General features: G+C 41.8%; 1 protein-coding gene across 4 annotated transcripts in view; it reads right to left on the bottom strand.

Annotated features, from left to right (window-relative positions):
- Positions 1-14,051, bottom strand: part of neto1l (neuropilin (NRP) and tolloid (TLL)-like 1, like) — an 82,590-nt gene that overhangs the window by 22,340 nt on the left and 46,199 nt on the right. For all 4 annotated transcript variants that reach the window (XM_037756765.1, XM_037756764.1, XM_037756763.1 and 1 more), the window contains 2 exons: positions 5,741-5,782; positions 5,359-5,486 (listed from right to left, as the gene is read on the bottom strand). In XM_037756765.1, the coding sequence (XP_037612693.1) occupies positions 5,359-5,486; positions 5,741-5,782 (170 nt within the window). The remainder of the gene's footprint in view (positions 1-5,358; positions 5,487-5,740; positions 5,783-14,051) is intronic.

The following is a 14,051-nucleotide window of genomic DNA, read 5'->3' as shown; positions in this document are numbered from 1 at the left end:
TGCAGGCTAAACTTGAAAGAAACAAAAGTGTTTTCAATTATTGTTATTTGGCGGAGGGGGACAACATAGTGATAAAAGAAAAAAAAAGGTTTCACACCATGCGGCCACATACTGTACACCCTTTTATGTTGTAAAAGATGACAGCCTTATGGTCTTTGATGAGGACTGTAATGTTTTTATGACATGAAATGGTGGAAAAGGTACCAAAGACTGCAGTCGTTACCATTTCGCTCATGTGCTTCCTGCTGAGTTTAAGCATGGAAAAATAATAACTGCAGTTCTTCATGCCTGTGATATCTTTGCATTCACTAAAGTAAATGTCTGGTCGATGCTATAGTTTCTAGATTTGACTGGAAAGGCCATCAAGAAAGGCCTCATTATGTGAAAGAGACATGCACAAACCAACAGACCCATAAATAAAAGCTATATTTCTCTACAGCTCTCGTTGCTGAACTCTCCTAACTGGCCCGATGATGAAGAAAAATCAGACTGCAGACGGCATCACAAAGCCAAATGACGGCAATGGATCAGATAGATACAATCGGCAATTTGTAAGGCGAGAGATTGGCTCCAGCAGGAAAATAGGCTGCCTCCTCATTGATTCCACAGCGCCCAATAATGACGCAGAATCCATCACTGACTGGGGGGAAGAATATGTTCCCACCGTTGCTAAAAGGTGGCGGTAACAGCGTGCGTGCTGTTCATTACAGTCAGAATGAATGCCCATATTGTGGCCATTATCTTCATGAAAGGACGGGGAAGGTGTCAGATGGTGCAGGCAGGCGTGGTGGAAAAATACAGACGGTGTGAAACAGACAAGACACAAATGATGTCTGTGGAAAACGCAGTAGCTGTTATGAGTCAAAATGAGGCGACTGAAAATATTCTTCTGCAACTAACAGCTGTCAGCTGAATTCCGACAGCCGTCCAAACAGAAAAAGAAGCAGAAATGATATTAGAATAACACAGGATGCTTGACGAGAGTTGTCATATTGTGTATGTAAAAGGGGATGTTGCACAGCCGTGCCACTAACTGAATGTTGTTAATTTGCCAGTAAAAGCGAATTAATTGTTTTTTTCAAGGTTGTTTCTGCAAAATCTATTTATAGGAAAAAAAAAAAAATGACACATGGTGGTGTAAAGCAATCACATTATGGCATTAAAATTGGTGCATTGCTGTCACTCCTGGCAACAACACATGGTCATTATTGCTTACTTGCAATTATGTCTTTCAGCTGGCCTACCCCTTTCTAACCCCTAAACTTCCTCCCTATACATTTAGATCTTTAACAAAATGCATTATTAAGTATATCTTTCCCTTATCCCCTCCTTTCCCATTTTCCCTCCTCCTCTGTCCCCACTCTCCTCCCTTCTCTCTGGAGCGCTCCGGTGCAGTCTAATTAGAGCCTCCGGTATAGGATGTCATTATCTCTCTGCTGTTTTCTGGCACGCTGGGTACAGTGCAGTACTGTATCAGCACGGGGAAGTGAAAGCACGCGGCACATGCACGGTGAATGGGGTGGGTGGCATCCCCTGCATCCTTCACTGCAGTAGCATGTGTGTGTTTTAGAAAGAGAGTACAGTAAGTTTGAATTGAGACTAAACAGCGGTGGTGGGTGCGAGAGCTTCGGGACTGTGTGAAGATGGATTTGTGCTAAAAAATCTTATTTGCCGCCTTGTCCGTCAGTGCCAACGACAGTCAGCCTTTGGCCCGTGATTTGCCTTGTGAGACACTCCTGCAGGGCGAAATATGACACTGATTCAGACCAAGGAAAATACATCATACTGCCAGGCTCGATCACTCTGTCGCTTTTTCATGCACATACACGGCCTTGGCCTCACACACAAAATTGACTTATGGTCCTCTTTGGTGCTGTGGCCACGACGCACCGGCTGACTCACGCACTCCACTTAAGAGAGACTAAGGAATCAATGCTGCTTTTTCTGCATCGACTGTCACATTTAACCGGGTCCAGGGTCCCTCCTAATACCCATTTCATTTATTGTATGGTTCCACATGAGTGCTGATGATGGAGAGAATGGCTCTATAGGTGGATGACGCAGTCATATAGTTCCTGTGGCCTTGGGGTTTAAAGTAGCTGAATCCGAAGGACATTTCTGAAGGGAGGCAAGGGCGCTAGCGGAAAATATGCGACCCGAAGAATATTATGTCAGATAAGAGCTAAGCAACTGCTGTGGCCATGAATCACAGTCGCACCATTATTATCAGCCAGGCATATCATAAGTTGGTGTGTGTGTATAGTACAATAGCCTGCAGCGCGGTATGAAAAACCTGCATGAAAAAGTGATGTGGACCAAATCACAGTTTTCCATCAGAGAAGTTTAATAGCTTCCCTAATGTGGACTGTATGACTTTAAAAAAGATCTCTACGGTGGCCACAAAGAGGAAAGGATAACATCTTGTAACATTAACAAGTGCTGAATTAGTGAAACAAATAGTGACGGTTGAGCTGACATCGCAGCTGCCTTATCTAACTCCTGGGAGTAATGGGAGAATGCACACACTGAGAACAGAACCCCATTTATAAAGTCCTATATAGTAAGTAGGGATGGGCTGGGTATCGGTAGGCCTACTCAATACCTTTAAGGTATCGACCGAAATAACCCAGTACCAAGTAGTATCAAAACTTCTCCAGTCAAAAGATACCTGCAATCGATCCTTTTAGTAACAAAATCTAGAAAAAAAAACACCACTATTTGTATGGTTTTACTCGCAGCCAAACATTGGCCCACTACCGCAGCAGCTACAACCAATACAGCCGGGATTGCCTGCTGGCACACAGCTCTGAACACAGAGAGGGTCGGGGACGGCGTTACCAGCGGTAACCGCTGTATGAGCGCTCTGCAGTGCGGCAGCGATTAGCTAGCCAGTGGGACAGCTTCCATTCACATCATGATTGAAGTACCCTATTGGTATTGGTATCATTTTAAGGGTACTGGTATTAGTACTGGCATCGTCATTTTTTAAATGATACCCATTCCTAATAGTTAGTCACTATTTTGAATGTATTGACTTAATTTCTTGCAATAACCTTTATTATGGTTAAATTAGGTTTTTCTTCATACAGTATCTACATTTTTACATTCTAACATATGCTAAAATGACTGAAAGAAAATGTCAAACAAGCTTTTTGAACATCCTTTAAGTACTAATCTCAAAGATTTTCATCTAAATAAAGGTCTGTTAAGTCACTTTCAATTGCCAAATGAGGTAACACAATGGTGATTGAGCCTATAGCCCCTTGATCAAAGCCCCTTGCATTTGCAGTATTACGAACTGGATGTCTGTGGCGACATTCCCAGGAAAAATCACAAGCAGCGATCTCTGGGAAGTGAGATCCAAAAACACACCTTATCGCCATACTGTAGGTGCCACCAAAGAGAACAAAACGGGGATCTTCGAGATTGTAAGTTTAAGCCACTATCTAACTAGAAAGCAACGAATCTGTCTATCTGTGTGTCTTTCTGTATGTCCTTTGCATATCTCGAGAACCAATCATCCAATTGATTTCAAACTTGGCGGGTGTATTGCTGGGGACCCAAGAGAGTGCAGTGTGGAATGTGGTGCAATTTGACCAGATGGTGGCACTATTGCAATGAACTTTACATTTTGGCCTGTAACTTATGAACCTTAACTATCAGAAACATAATTCTTTTTTTTCCTGGATTCTGTTGGTCCAGACAAGTCTATCCAGATAAGCCTCGCCCATTTGTGTCTTGATTTTCTACCATTTTGAATTGTATCCAAATCAGATTTTTTGCTACTACTCCTACAGATTTCGAGCAATTGGCACCAGATTTGGTAGAGAACATCTCTGGCCCTCAACGTTAGCTCAAATGCTGTGGACAAACAATGTCATATCTCCTGAATGCTTTGTGCTATTGCGACCACATTTGGTGGACTTGTGAAGATATTATGTCTGAGAGACCATGACAAATTTGGTGCCATTTGGCCGACACGTGGCGCTGTACCAGCATCATCTACCTATAAAGGAAGTATTCTCTGTCTGTCCGTGTATGTATGTATGCATGTATGTATGTATGTATGTATATATGACCTCCCTTTGCATATCTCGAGAGCCATTTATCCAATCGACTTCACACTTGGCAGGTACAAACAGCCATACCACGGTTCTCGAGAACGCTGCAAGCAGCACTTCTGGGGGCCAAGCAATCTGCCCATTCCAGACAGTCACGAGCTCCGAACGGGTACTGCACTAGTGAATTGCAGGAACATTTTACCTCACCATTTACAATTACAGTATTATATATGAGGCCAAACCCCTTTACATCCTTAAAGTGCAGGCCTCGTAATATCTTTTGTCCTTGACTGAATTATTCTAAACATAAAAGTCCGTCAAAGTAAAAATGTGGCCTTATTCTATTAAATCAAGTCCAGTAAATGCACCCAGAAGAGAGCCAACACGATTTCAGGAGTAGATTAAGTGCAGTCATGGGTTGGACTGTGTGTGTGTACGTATATGGTCGAGCCATATGGATTCATATGAGAAGTTATAGCGTTTGTAAAATGTGGCCTTTTCCTGCACTGCTGCTCTACACCCTCGGGGAACTTTTAATCCTGTAGCATTAATGCAGCACGGGTACCTCTGGTAGATAAGGAAGCATGTCTAGTGCTTAGGTGTTAGGGGATGTAGCGAAGGTGTGTACATACCTGTGTGTATGTACGTCAGTGTTTGTATATGCATGCAGGGCGGCGTGGAAAACAAACGCAGGCTGTCGGAGGCCTCAGGGTCAAACTGCATGGCAACACTATTTCATCAGCACTAACGCTCCTTCTCTCTGTCCGTCCGGTCTACCTCCACTCATCTCCCTCTCTCTTTCTCCTTCCATCCCTCTTTTCCTCTTGGCAACAGCTTGCTGATTAAAAAAATGGGCCTGACCCCGAGTAAACCCTCTCTGCCTATCTGTCTGACCCTAGCAAAGGAACAAGTCCCCCCGCAGCCACAAACACTCACGTTGGGATACTGCTGACAGCTGCACACAAACCCACATGCAATATCAAAGCTTCCTGATGCAACCCTTGATCTCACTGCGTGTGTGAAGGAATGCTGAATGGAAACACCAAATTAATACGATAAAATACTCAACAAGAGTCTTGAAGTTGAAAATTCCTCAAGGAATGAAGACATATAGTGAACAACAGCCTTGCGGCATCTATCTTTCTTGATTTGTCGTCTGGCGTAACCGCGTTCTGCTGTCATCAACCCACGCTGATGGGAGCGCGACTTCATTTCCATTTTATCCTGTGTGACATTTCAAAATTGGGCAGTAAATCTAATTCACAGTTGGATGGGAGCGTAGCTTAGCGTCACTAACCTTGGAGCGCGGCGGAGCACGGATGTACCATTTACAGTCGACGGCCTCGGCGGCGCCAGCCTTCCCGTCTCTGGTGATCTGATGGGACTCAACGATACCTTCTGGGCCAACCATGTCATACTGACAGGCTGAAACACACGCATATGCATAAACACACACATGCACACATATATGCATGTGTGCGGTTCGAGCAAACACATGCACACACAAATACCACACAGGTACACACAAACTTTAAACAACACGAATAATACATATAACTGGAGGAACCACAGAATAAATAGGCTTTATTGAGGTAAAAATAGTGAATGTGAAAACAAGTGAGAGAAAAAGAGAAAGGAAGAAACAGAGGCAGAAAGAGAGAGAGAGGGAGTATACCTACAGGGCAGAGGTGGGGGGACTCCCATGTCTGCAAAGTCCGGATCTGAGGAGAGAGCAGAAGAGGGGTGGGGAGGGGGCATTCATTTTTAATACATGATTACAAAATCAGGATCCTCATAGAGGCAAAAACAAGCAGGTGTAACAATGTACAGAGGAACTTCCTGCAGAGAAAACTACAAATTGCTACCCTCACTCCTAAATTATTTTTGGCTTCTCTATACACTCTCGTTTGCAGTCGTCTTAAAGAGAACATGTTGGCTGCTGCCCATGCCATCTTCTGTCAAGTCCACAACTTGTGGTCAAAGGTCATGAACTCCAGAATGTGAGATTCTTTCTTGGAAGCTCCACTTTTGCATAATTGTTGCACTTTTTGAACACATATTTGCAATACAAATTTCACAAAATCCTCCTGATCTCACAAACCATAGCCAAGAAGACATCGTGTAACTATCAAACTAACTAACAAGAGGTAATTTGGCATGCGGATGAGAGGGCATTTCAACATTTCCAAAACTCTCTTACACACTTATCGCTAGTATGCCACTGGTTAAGCTGCTGCATGCCAATGGCGGCACGTGTGCCTTAGGCTGCCTGCCCCTGGTGTATATGGTAGCATACTGAGGTTACTGTTTAACCCAGAGGGTTACTTACTGCAGTTTGCTCGCCACCCATATTACGGCATACCTACTCTGCCTCTGATTGGCTAGTACTCGTAGAAGAGTTTAATGCTGATGAAAAGGCTTGGTGGAAGGCTGGAAGGGTTAATGATTTCAACTGAGATGTGGATGTTTTCATAAGGATGGGAGCCTTCTTTTATAGTGCTGTCATATATAATTACATTGTCCTGATTAACGGAGATTCTTTTTTTCTTCTAAATGTTACTACACACATTGATATATATAACTACTATGATATATAATCATAGATGAACTAATATCACAGATCTGTTGGAGATTTAACTTTTGATGTGGTGTCATAATTAAACTTAATGTAAACCTTAATGTTGATATGGCACACTGATTAACAAGAAAATGTAAATATGGCACTTCATATCAAAAAGGTTGCCGACCCCTGAAATACACAATGACAATGCTTATACACTGATATTAAGCAGGTACAATGTTAACCATGTTCACCTTCTTAGTTTAGCATGTTATCATGCGAACAACATAGCTAATTAGCACTAAACACAAAGCACAGCTTGGGCTGATTTGAACGTCATTTGGCTTTTCAAGTATGTGGCATAAACCAAAGTATTGGACAAGTTCAAATTTGACCCTGATGATGGCGCAATATGAAAAGTTAGAGGATCCCCAAAGTTATTAAAATGGATCATGAGGGGGGCATTGATGTGTGTACTAAATTTAACGGCAATCTTTTTGATAGTTGTTGAGCTATTTCAGTCCGGACCAATTTGGTGATGCTAAAACATCACCCCAATGTGACATGTTGCATGTGTACTGTATGCATTTAATGGAATAATTAAACCTTATATCACTTTGTATATGTATGCAAACATCTATGCCAACCATACAGCATGTGAAGTCTGTGGAAGTACAGTGCATAAACTGAATTTCTCCCCAAAAAACCTAACTCTAAAATGCTCTCACTCTAACCAAATGAAGAGAATGAGCTCGCCACAGTCTCCCACTCTCCTGAAATTATGTAAAATACCCTCATTATAGCTATATTTGTCAAAATCTAGTATCAACCAAATTTACTGGCAATTAAGGCTTTGCAAGCAAATTTAGAGGATCAAGGTCAAACTCTTGTGCAGTGGATGTTCTCTCGGGGTTTCATTCAACATGCTAATCACTAGAATACGCAGCTGTCTTTTACAGCAACTTTGACAGTAATTTGGTATAATTAGGTTTAGTATAATAAGAACAGATACATTTTCTTAAACAAAGTAGCAGTGAAAACCACGTTTTCTGAAGGAATACCATCCAGTCTAACTAAAGGCACATGACAATATGGTCACTGTCACGTCACTATTGACTTACAGGAACGATAACACTGTTGGTTTCAATAAGAATACACCAGGGATAAGGTTTTTTTGTTTGTACTGACACACTGAATATGAGTAAAAACTCCTTTGAGCTCACCAAATAAGTTTAAGTCTCATCTTTGTTCCCTTTTGCAGTGTCAGAACAAAACTGAACTGAAGCTTAACAGAGATAAATGAAAGAGCAAAAACATATCCTTATAGAAATATCCTTTAGAAAGGTTTCAGAAAATTTTAGCAGACCGTTGAGGACGTAGGGGTATCTAATCCTTAACCAAACTTTAACACACTGAGAGTAAAAAAAAGAAACTTTAACAAAGCTGAGGCCGTACGTTTTTATCAGCTAAATAAGATAAGGGAAGCGCCTGGTAAAGTTTTGAAAGTCAGCTTGAAGCGAAAAGGTCTTAAACACTTTTTTCTGTATAATGTTGCAATAAATTACATCAACAGGCCCGACCTCGCTGAGGTGAGTTACCTCGTCTTGCTAGTGAAACATCACAGACTTGTCTCGTATCCCCATAGATTCAATATCGCTCCTCAGATGACTTCACACAAGACGGAAAATTGACTCTTGAAAAATCTCTAGTGTTTCTTCACGTCATCATTTCTGTGCGTGTGCTGTGCAGGGATGTTTTATCCACCATGCTCTGGCAGAATGTCAGATATATCTGCTTCTAAAGCATAAATGGCTTTGAAATTAAGATAAATTATAATCAGAATTCACTTTTACAAACACAAATTAATTATTTATTGGATTTGAGTTATGAGCCTTCCTGTCACTTATTACAGGCTGTTCTCATACACCGTTCAAAGCTATACCTACGAAAAGTAATGTGCTGTAATTCATATACATCCCACAAAATTAATTTGTATGAACTCCACGTAGTCGTGAACCAGGAAGTATAAAGAGCAAAAGAATGCTGTGTAGGGAGGTCGGGGTGGATAAGTGGGTCAAAAAACACTGGACTTTCGCTCAGAAACCGGTGTTTGTACCCCGTGTGAAACCAGAAGTCAACGTTGACGTATTTGTCACGTAACTTAAGTTATCGATCTTTTCCTAAACCTAACCAAGTAGTTTTGTTGCCTAAACCCAACTAAGTAATTTTGTTGCCTAAACCTAACCAAGTAGTTATGTTGCCTGAACCTAACCAAGTAGTTTTATTGGCTTGACCTAACTTAGTACTTGTGTTGCCTAAAGCTAACCAAATCAATCTTTTCTTAAACCTAACCAAGTAGTTTTGTTGCCTAAATCTAACTAAGTAGTTGTGTTGCCTAAATCTAACTAAATACTTTTGTTGCCTAAACCTAACTAAGTAGTGTTGTTGCCTAAACCTAACTAAGTAGTGCTGTTGCCTAAACCTAACTAAGTAGTGTAAGTATCTGCAAGTATCTAAGTTGTTTCCTGTGTTGACGGCAGTATATTTCGATAAGACTGGAGCGGAAATCGTCACGTGTTGCTGGACATTCACAGGAAACTGCATGAAAAATGAGGGATAACTTTTCGTACGATATCATACAAACCGTTGTATGAGGATACGTTGCTTACTTAAAATTTATATATAGTTCTGTCTCATTTTTCAACACCATAAAAGGAAATAATAATGAAAACCATTAAAGTAGTCACAGGATAATAGTTCTCGGAACAATTTCTGAGCCAGAATTCCACTATAATGGCACGGCATATCACCTTGTCACCATGCTACGACATGCCGCATTGTCTTTGAAATAAAAGACTCCTCAGCATTCAATACATTCCTGCCAATGCCATTTTATTCCAGCCTTGACGGAGCAGTTGTGCTTTCAAAGATATCCACCGTTAGCTGTGAGCTCTGGGCTGCATTCATTTGAGGACAGAGCCTGCGGAAATATGAAACACAAAAAAGGCTTCACATTAAATCTGATTGTTCCTTGCCAAATCGAGACATGGCTACCACTGGCTGAGCTCAGTGTGGAAAAGGAGGTCTGATTGCACAGCGGGAACACCTTACCTAAATGTCACTTCTTTTTTTTGTCTGTATGTATGCCCTAATTTTTCTGTCTAGACATGAGGCATGAGGAACAAGTCCCTTATACCTGGCAATGCTGACAGAAAAGAAAAAGTCAATGAAATGGAGGGGTGAGGGAGGATGAGCATTCAGTGTGTTTGATGATGACACTTGCTGCATAAAACCAATAATCAAAGGAGAGAGATTCTTGGCCCGATTTCAGCGGCGCTCTAGCGGGGATTCAGAAGAGGTGAACCTCCACTTATATGGTGAAAAGAAGAAGAGCCCGTTGAATGCCTGTAACAAATCTAGCAAGGCTGCAGAAAACCCTCTCTCCTTGGCGCTTTCAATACCAACCAGGACATAGTAAAACATTCATGCGAACACAAAAACAGTCAGGAGAGGTACTTAGAGACTACTCAAGAGCTTCTCCTGAGGCCTTCAATTCCCTCCCGATTAATTGTTGCTTTTCAACTAAGGCTCAAATGATTCGATATATAAAAAGCTGAATGGGTACTACGGTGCAATTTAAAAATACAGGTGGCTCCTTTGGCCTTGGATAGCTAACCGGTAGTGAACAACTTTTATATTCGTCTTTGGGGAAAGCAATGCTTTGCTTGTACAGTTCTAACAAACCCACCCACATGGCCACTCTCCATCTGGAGAGGTGGTGAGTTGTAAACATTCTTTCAAGGGCAAAACGCAGACATCTCCTGCTATTTCTTGTCTATTAGTTCCCACAGTGAAGTGAATGAAAGCTGTCCAGCCTTTTGCTTTATTCAGACAATACTGACGTCACTCACTTGTAAATGTGACTTTATGTTTTAATAAGATGGCACATACAGTAAGCCACGGTTCGGGCTGCACCTAACAATTATTTTCATTATCGATTAATCTGCTGATTATTTTCTTTATTAATATTTTTGTCTATTAAGTGTCCAAAAAAAGTGCCCATCACAGCCATTCCCTAAGGCTAAGTTGACAATTAACTTGTTTTGTCCCATCAACAGTCCTCCAAAACCCAAAGATATTCAATTTCCTCCTATAAAAGATCAAGAAAACCAGCAAATATTCACATTTGAGACGCTAGAACCATTAAACAAGTTGGCAATCTAGCATAAAAAATAACTTCACTTGCGATTAATCGATTATCAAAAGAGTTACAAATTAATTTCCTGTCGACAAAACGATTAATAGCTTCAACTGTGAACGTTTTAAAGGAATAGTTCAACATTTTGGGAAATCTTATTCTCTTTTCAGCTGAGAGTTCAATGAGAAGATTGATACCACTCTAATGTCTCTATGATAAATATGAAGCTAGAGCAAGGACACGCTAGCTTAGCCTAGCATTAAGATTGGAAACGAAGGAAAAAGCTAGTCTTGCTCTGTCCGAGAGTTTAAAAAAATAAAATAAAAAAAACTCTACGAGCACCTCTAAAGCTCGCTAATTGAACTGTTTTGTCTTGTTTTCTTAATCTGTCTGGCCAAGAAACAGTCCAGCACATCATCCCCCATAAAACCACAACTTGTCGAAACACAATGAGTTCTTCAAAAGGTTCCTAGTTCCAGGGGAAAGTTCCTGCGGTGGAAATGGGGCTCTAGAGTTGCTGGCAGGTGGATTTTACCTTTGGGCTAGCTGTTTCCAGTCCAAGAAAGTAAGCAAGGTGTATTTCCCAAGAATGACGAACTATTCCTGTTAGTTTATTTGCACCATATACACAAGCCTCCTTCTATATTCATGTCGCCCTCCAAGGGATGCTTATAGGTGTGTGTAGCGAGCAGGTAGGCAGGCAGGGAAGAGACAGCAACGAGGGGATGAGAAAATCAAGGTGGAAGACAGTTAATGAAACGGTGACCTTCAGGTCATCTGCGCTGGTTGCGCCAGAGATTTATTATTGGGCTTTGGCATCACTCAACCCACCGCGATCACAAGGCCAAGCAACCTCAGAGGAATAGATGCAGGATGTATGCAGGCACACATACATACACTTTTGATAAAGGCTATTCTTAGCATGGCAACAAAGGTCCCGCTAAGAGGCTGCAGTGCCTATAAATGCCTCTTGTGCGACCCTTGACCTTTTTAGACTCTGGCTCCTGAATTTCAATCAGGTGAGTTCCATCCCCTCCGCCATCAATCACCCCCTCTCCTTTGCTGCCGTCCTTGATTAATCGATTCAATCAATTACGTGGATTGATAAAATGATTGATGAACTACATAAAGTGCGTGTACTCTTTCCACAGTGCGTGATTTAACCTTGTTATTTAGAAGCCAGACGCCTCGGCTCGGTCACGCTTCGTAATATTTGATTACAGGGTGAAACATGAAACAAAAGCGTCGCTGTATGTTTCTAGGACAAATAATAAATACCGTAACATAGAAATTCACCACAGCATACAGCATGTGCTGACATGTGGAATCTGTGCTGCCATTGTACTCACACTGCAGCTTCTCTATAGGGTTCGCTCTCTCCACTGCATTGTATGCCAGACTGAGCTGAATTCAGAGCACATCCACACGGCCACACCCCTTCCTCTCTTCATAAAGCTCAACTAAGAGTGTAATCTTCTGGAGCTTACTGTATTTACCCTTTGCAACACAGAAAAATGCTCACTCTAAAGCCCCGGGGCACAGACTTTAAGTTGCCCTGCAGCACTGTTCATGCACATGTCAAGCTCCTCAAAGAGCAAAACGCTGTCATCGATCGACAACACACACAAAAACAAGACGCGGTCAAAAACGGGTATATGGCTGGACCATGTATGGTCAGTCTGGGAATTTGTGGATAAATTGTTATACAAATAGTCAGTGGTCATGTTTATAATGTTAAATCCATAGGTGCTCCACTGAACTGGCTGTTCAAGGGGTGACGTACCCTATCGTTGAATGTACGTGAGGTTTTTCTGCTTGCCGTTTCAAACAGGAAACAACATGGCGGGCCTGCTCGTAAACTTATTCCGTCTAAACAATCCACCAAATCTACTTCTGAAAACATTTTAAGTGAGAAATAGGCTATGCCACTGCTGAATCTCATTTCATTTTAGAAGTAGATTGCCAAGTTTGACAGCTTGGTCCAAGTTTCATGAGCCAGACGTGGATAAAGGACTGTACCCGCCTTTTCGTTTTGAAAGAGCAACGGCCAGTGAGGAAACTCCAACGCTCGGCCGACCAATCATGTAACTCCATCACTCATTCACTCACTCAGTGAAAGACTTATGTGCAGCAGGTATACACCTGTGTGTGAAAGCTTTGCTAGCAAAGTGAGAGAGACGCACAGAGACTTGAATTTACACAAGTTGTGCGCAAACGCCCCCAGAAGCACACATGAGCAGCTTGCGAATGCCAGCTCAAATTTGCTCATCTCATTGCTTCAAAAACATGTTTATAATGCTAGCAGCGTGGCGGCAGTAATTCAGTTTGGCAGCCAGACACAAAAATAATCATTAGGAATTTGTTCTTGTAAAAAATTCTGGAACAAAATGATGAGTAGGCCCTGATTAGCTCTGTTTGGCTGTGTAGTGGGAAATGTCCTTTATTGAGAAAGCACAGACGCACACACACAAATGAAACAGGACTGTCAGGAGATGTAAATTTCTAGTAACTGTACGTTCCCAGAAGTATTGTACTGCTCTTCATAACACAGGCACAATGTTTTATTAATGAGACACACTACAGTACGTTTCATTTGGAATTGAACATTAGGCTCCGCTGCCTCCCTTCAGTAATAGCTGCTGAGATCGATGTATGTTAAACAGCATATGAATGAGGCTCTTGGGTTATCAGTGTATGGCAATATTCCCGGAACCAAAGGACACAAACATGCACAAACATCATCAGCCCACACACAAAAACTCAATTTCCCAGTGGCCTCATTTCCTCTCAGCTGCTCGGCAGTGACATTTAAATAAGCATCTGATTAATAATCTTGGCTAAAGTGGTTGATCAAGCTAATGAATGGCTGCCATTAATCACACCATGGCACAGCTGTGGATGGAGTTTGGAGAGACAGGCAGGAGGAAGAAGAGGTAACGGGAAAGGACAGATTTTCCATAGTTTGATTACTTCCAGCCCTTTCAATCACAACTAAAGCACAATTTTGGCAGAGGTGATTGTCACATCTCCACATTCCCTCTATTGAGTCTGCAGTTTTCAATCCAGCAGGTCGCCCAGCTTTCAACTCCCAAAACAAACATATATACGTGCTACATACTCGACTATTCAAAAAACACTGCCTGAGCAAACAAAAGGCCATTGTGAAAACCCCCTTTTCGATCAAACGGCGCTGTAAAGATTAGCTATATAGCTAATACCCACTCGACAGGGC

This window comes from Sebastes umbrosus, chromosome 21, assembly GCF_015220745.1.
Source record: "Sebastes umbrosus isolate fSebUmb1 chromosome 21, fSebUmb1.pri, whole genome shotgun sequence".
In the NCBI taxonomy this organism is placed as follows: domain Eukaryota; kingdom Metazoa; phylum Chordata; class Actinopteri; order Perciformes; family Sebastidae; genus Sebastes; species Sebastes umbrosus.
The sequence above is the reverse complement of the archived record's forward strand: the minus strand, read 5'-3'. Positions and strand labels throughout refer to the sequence as shown.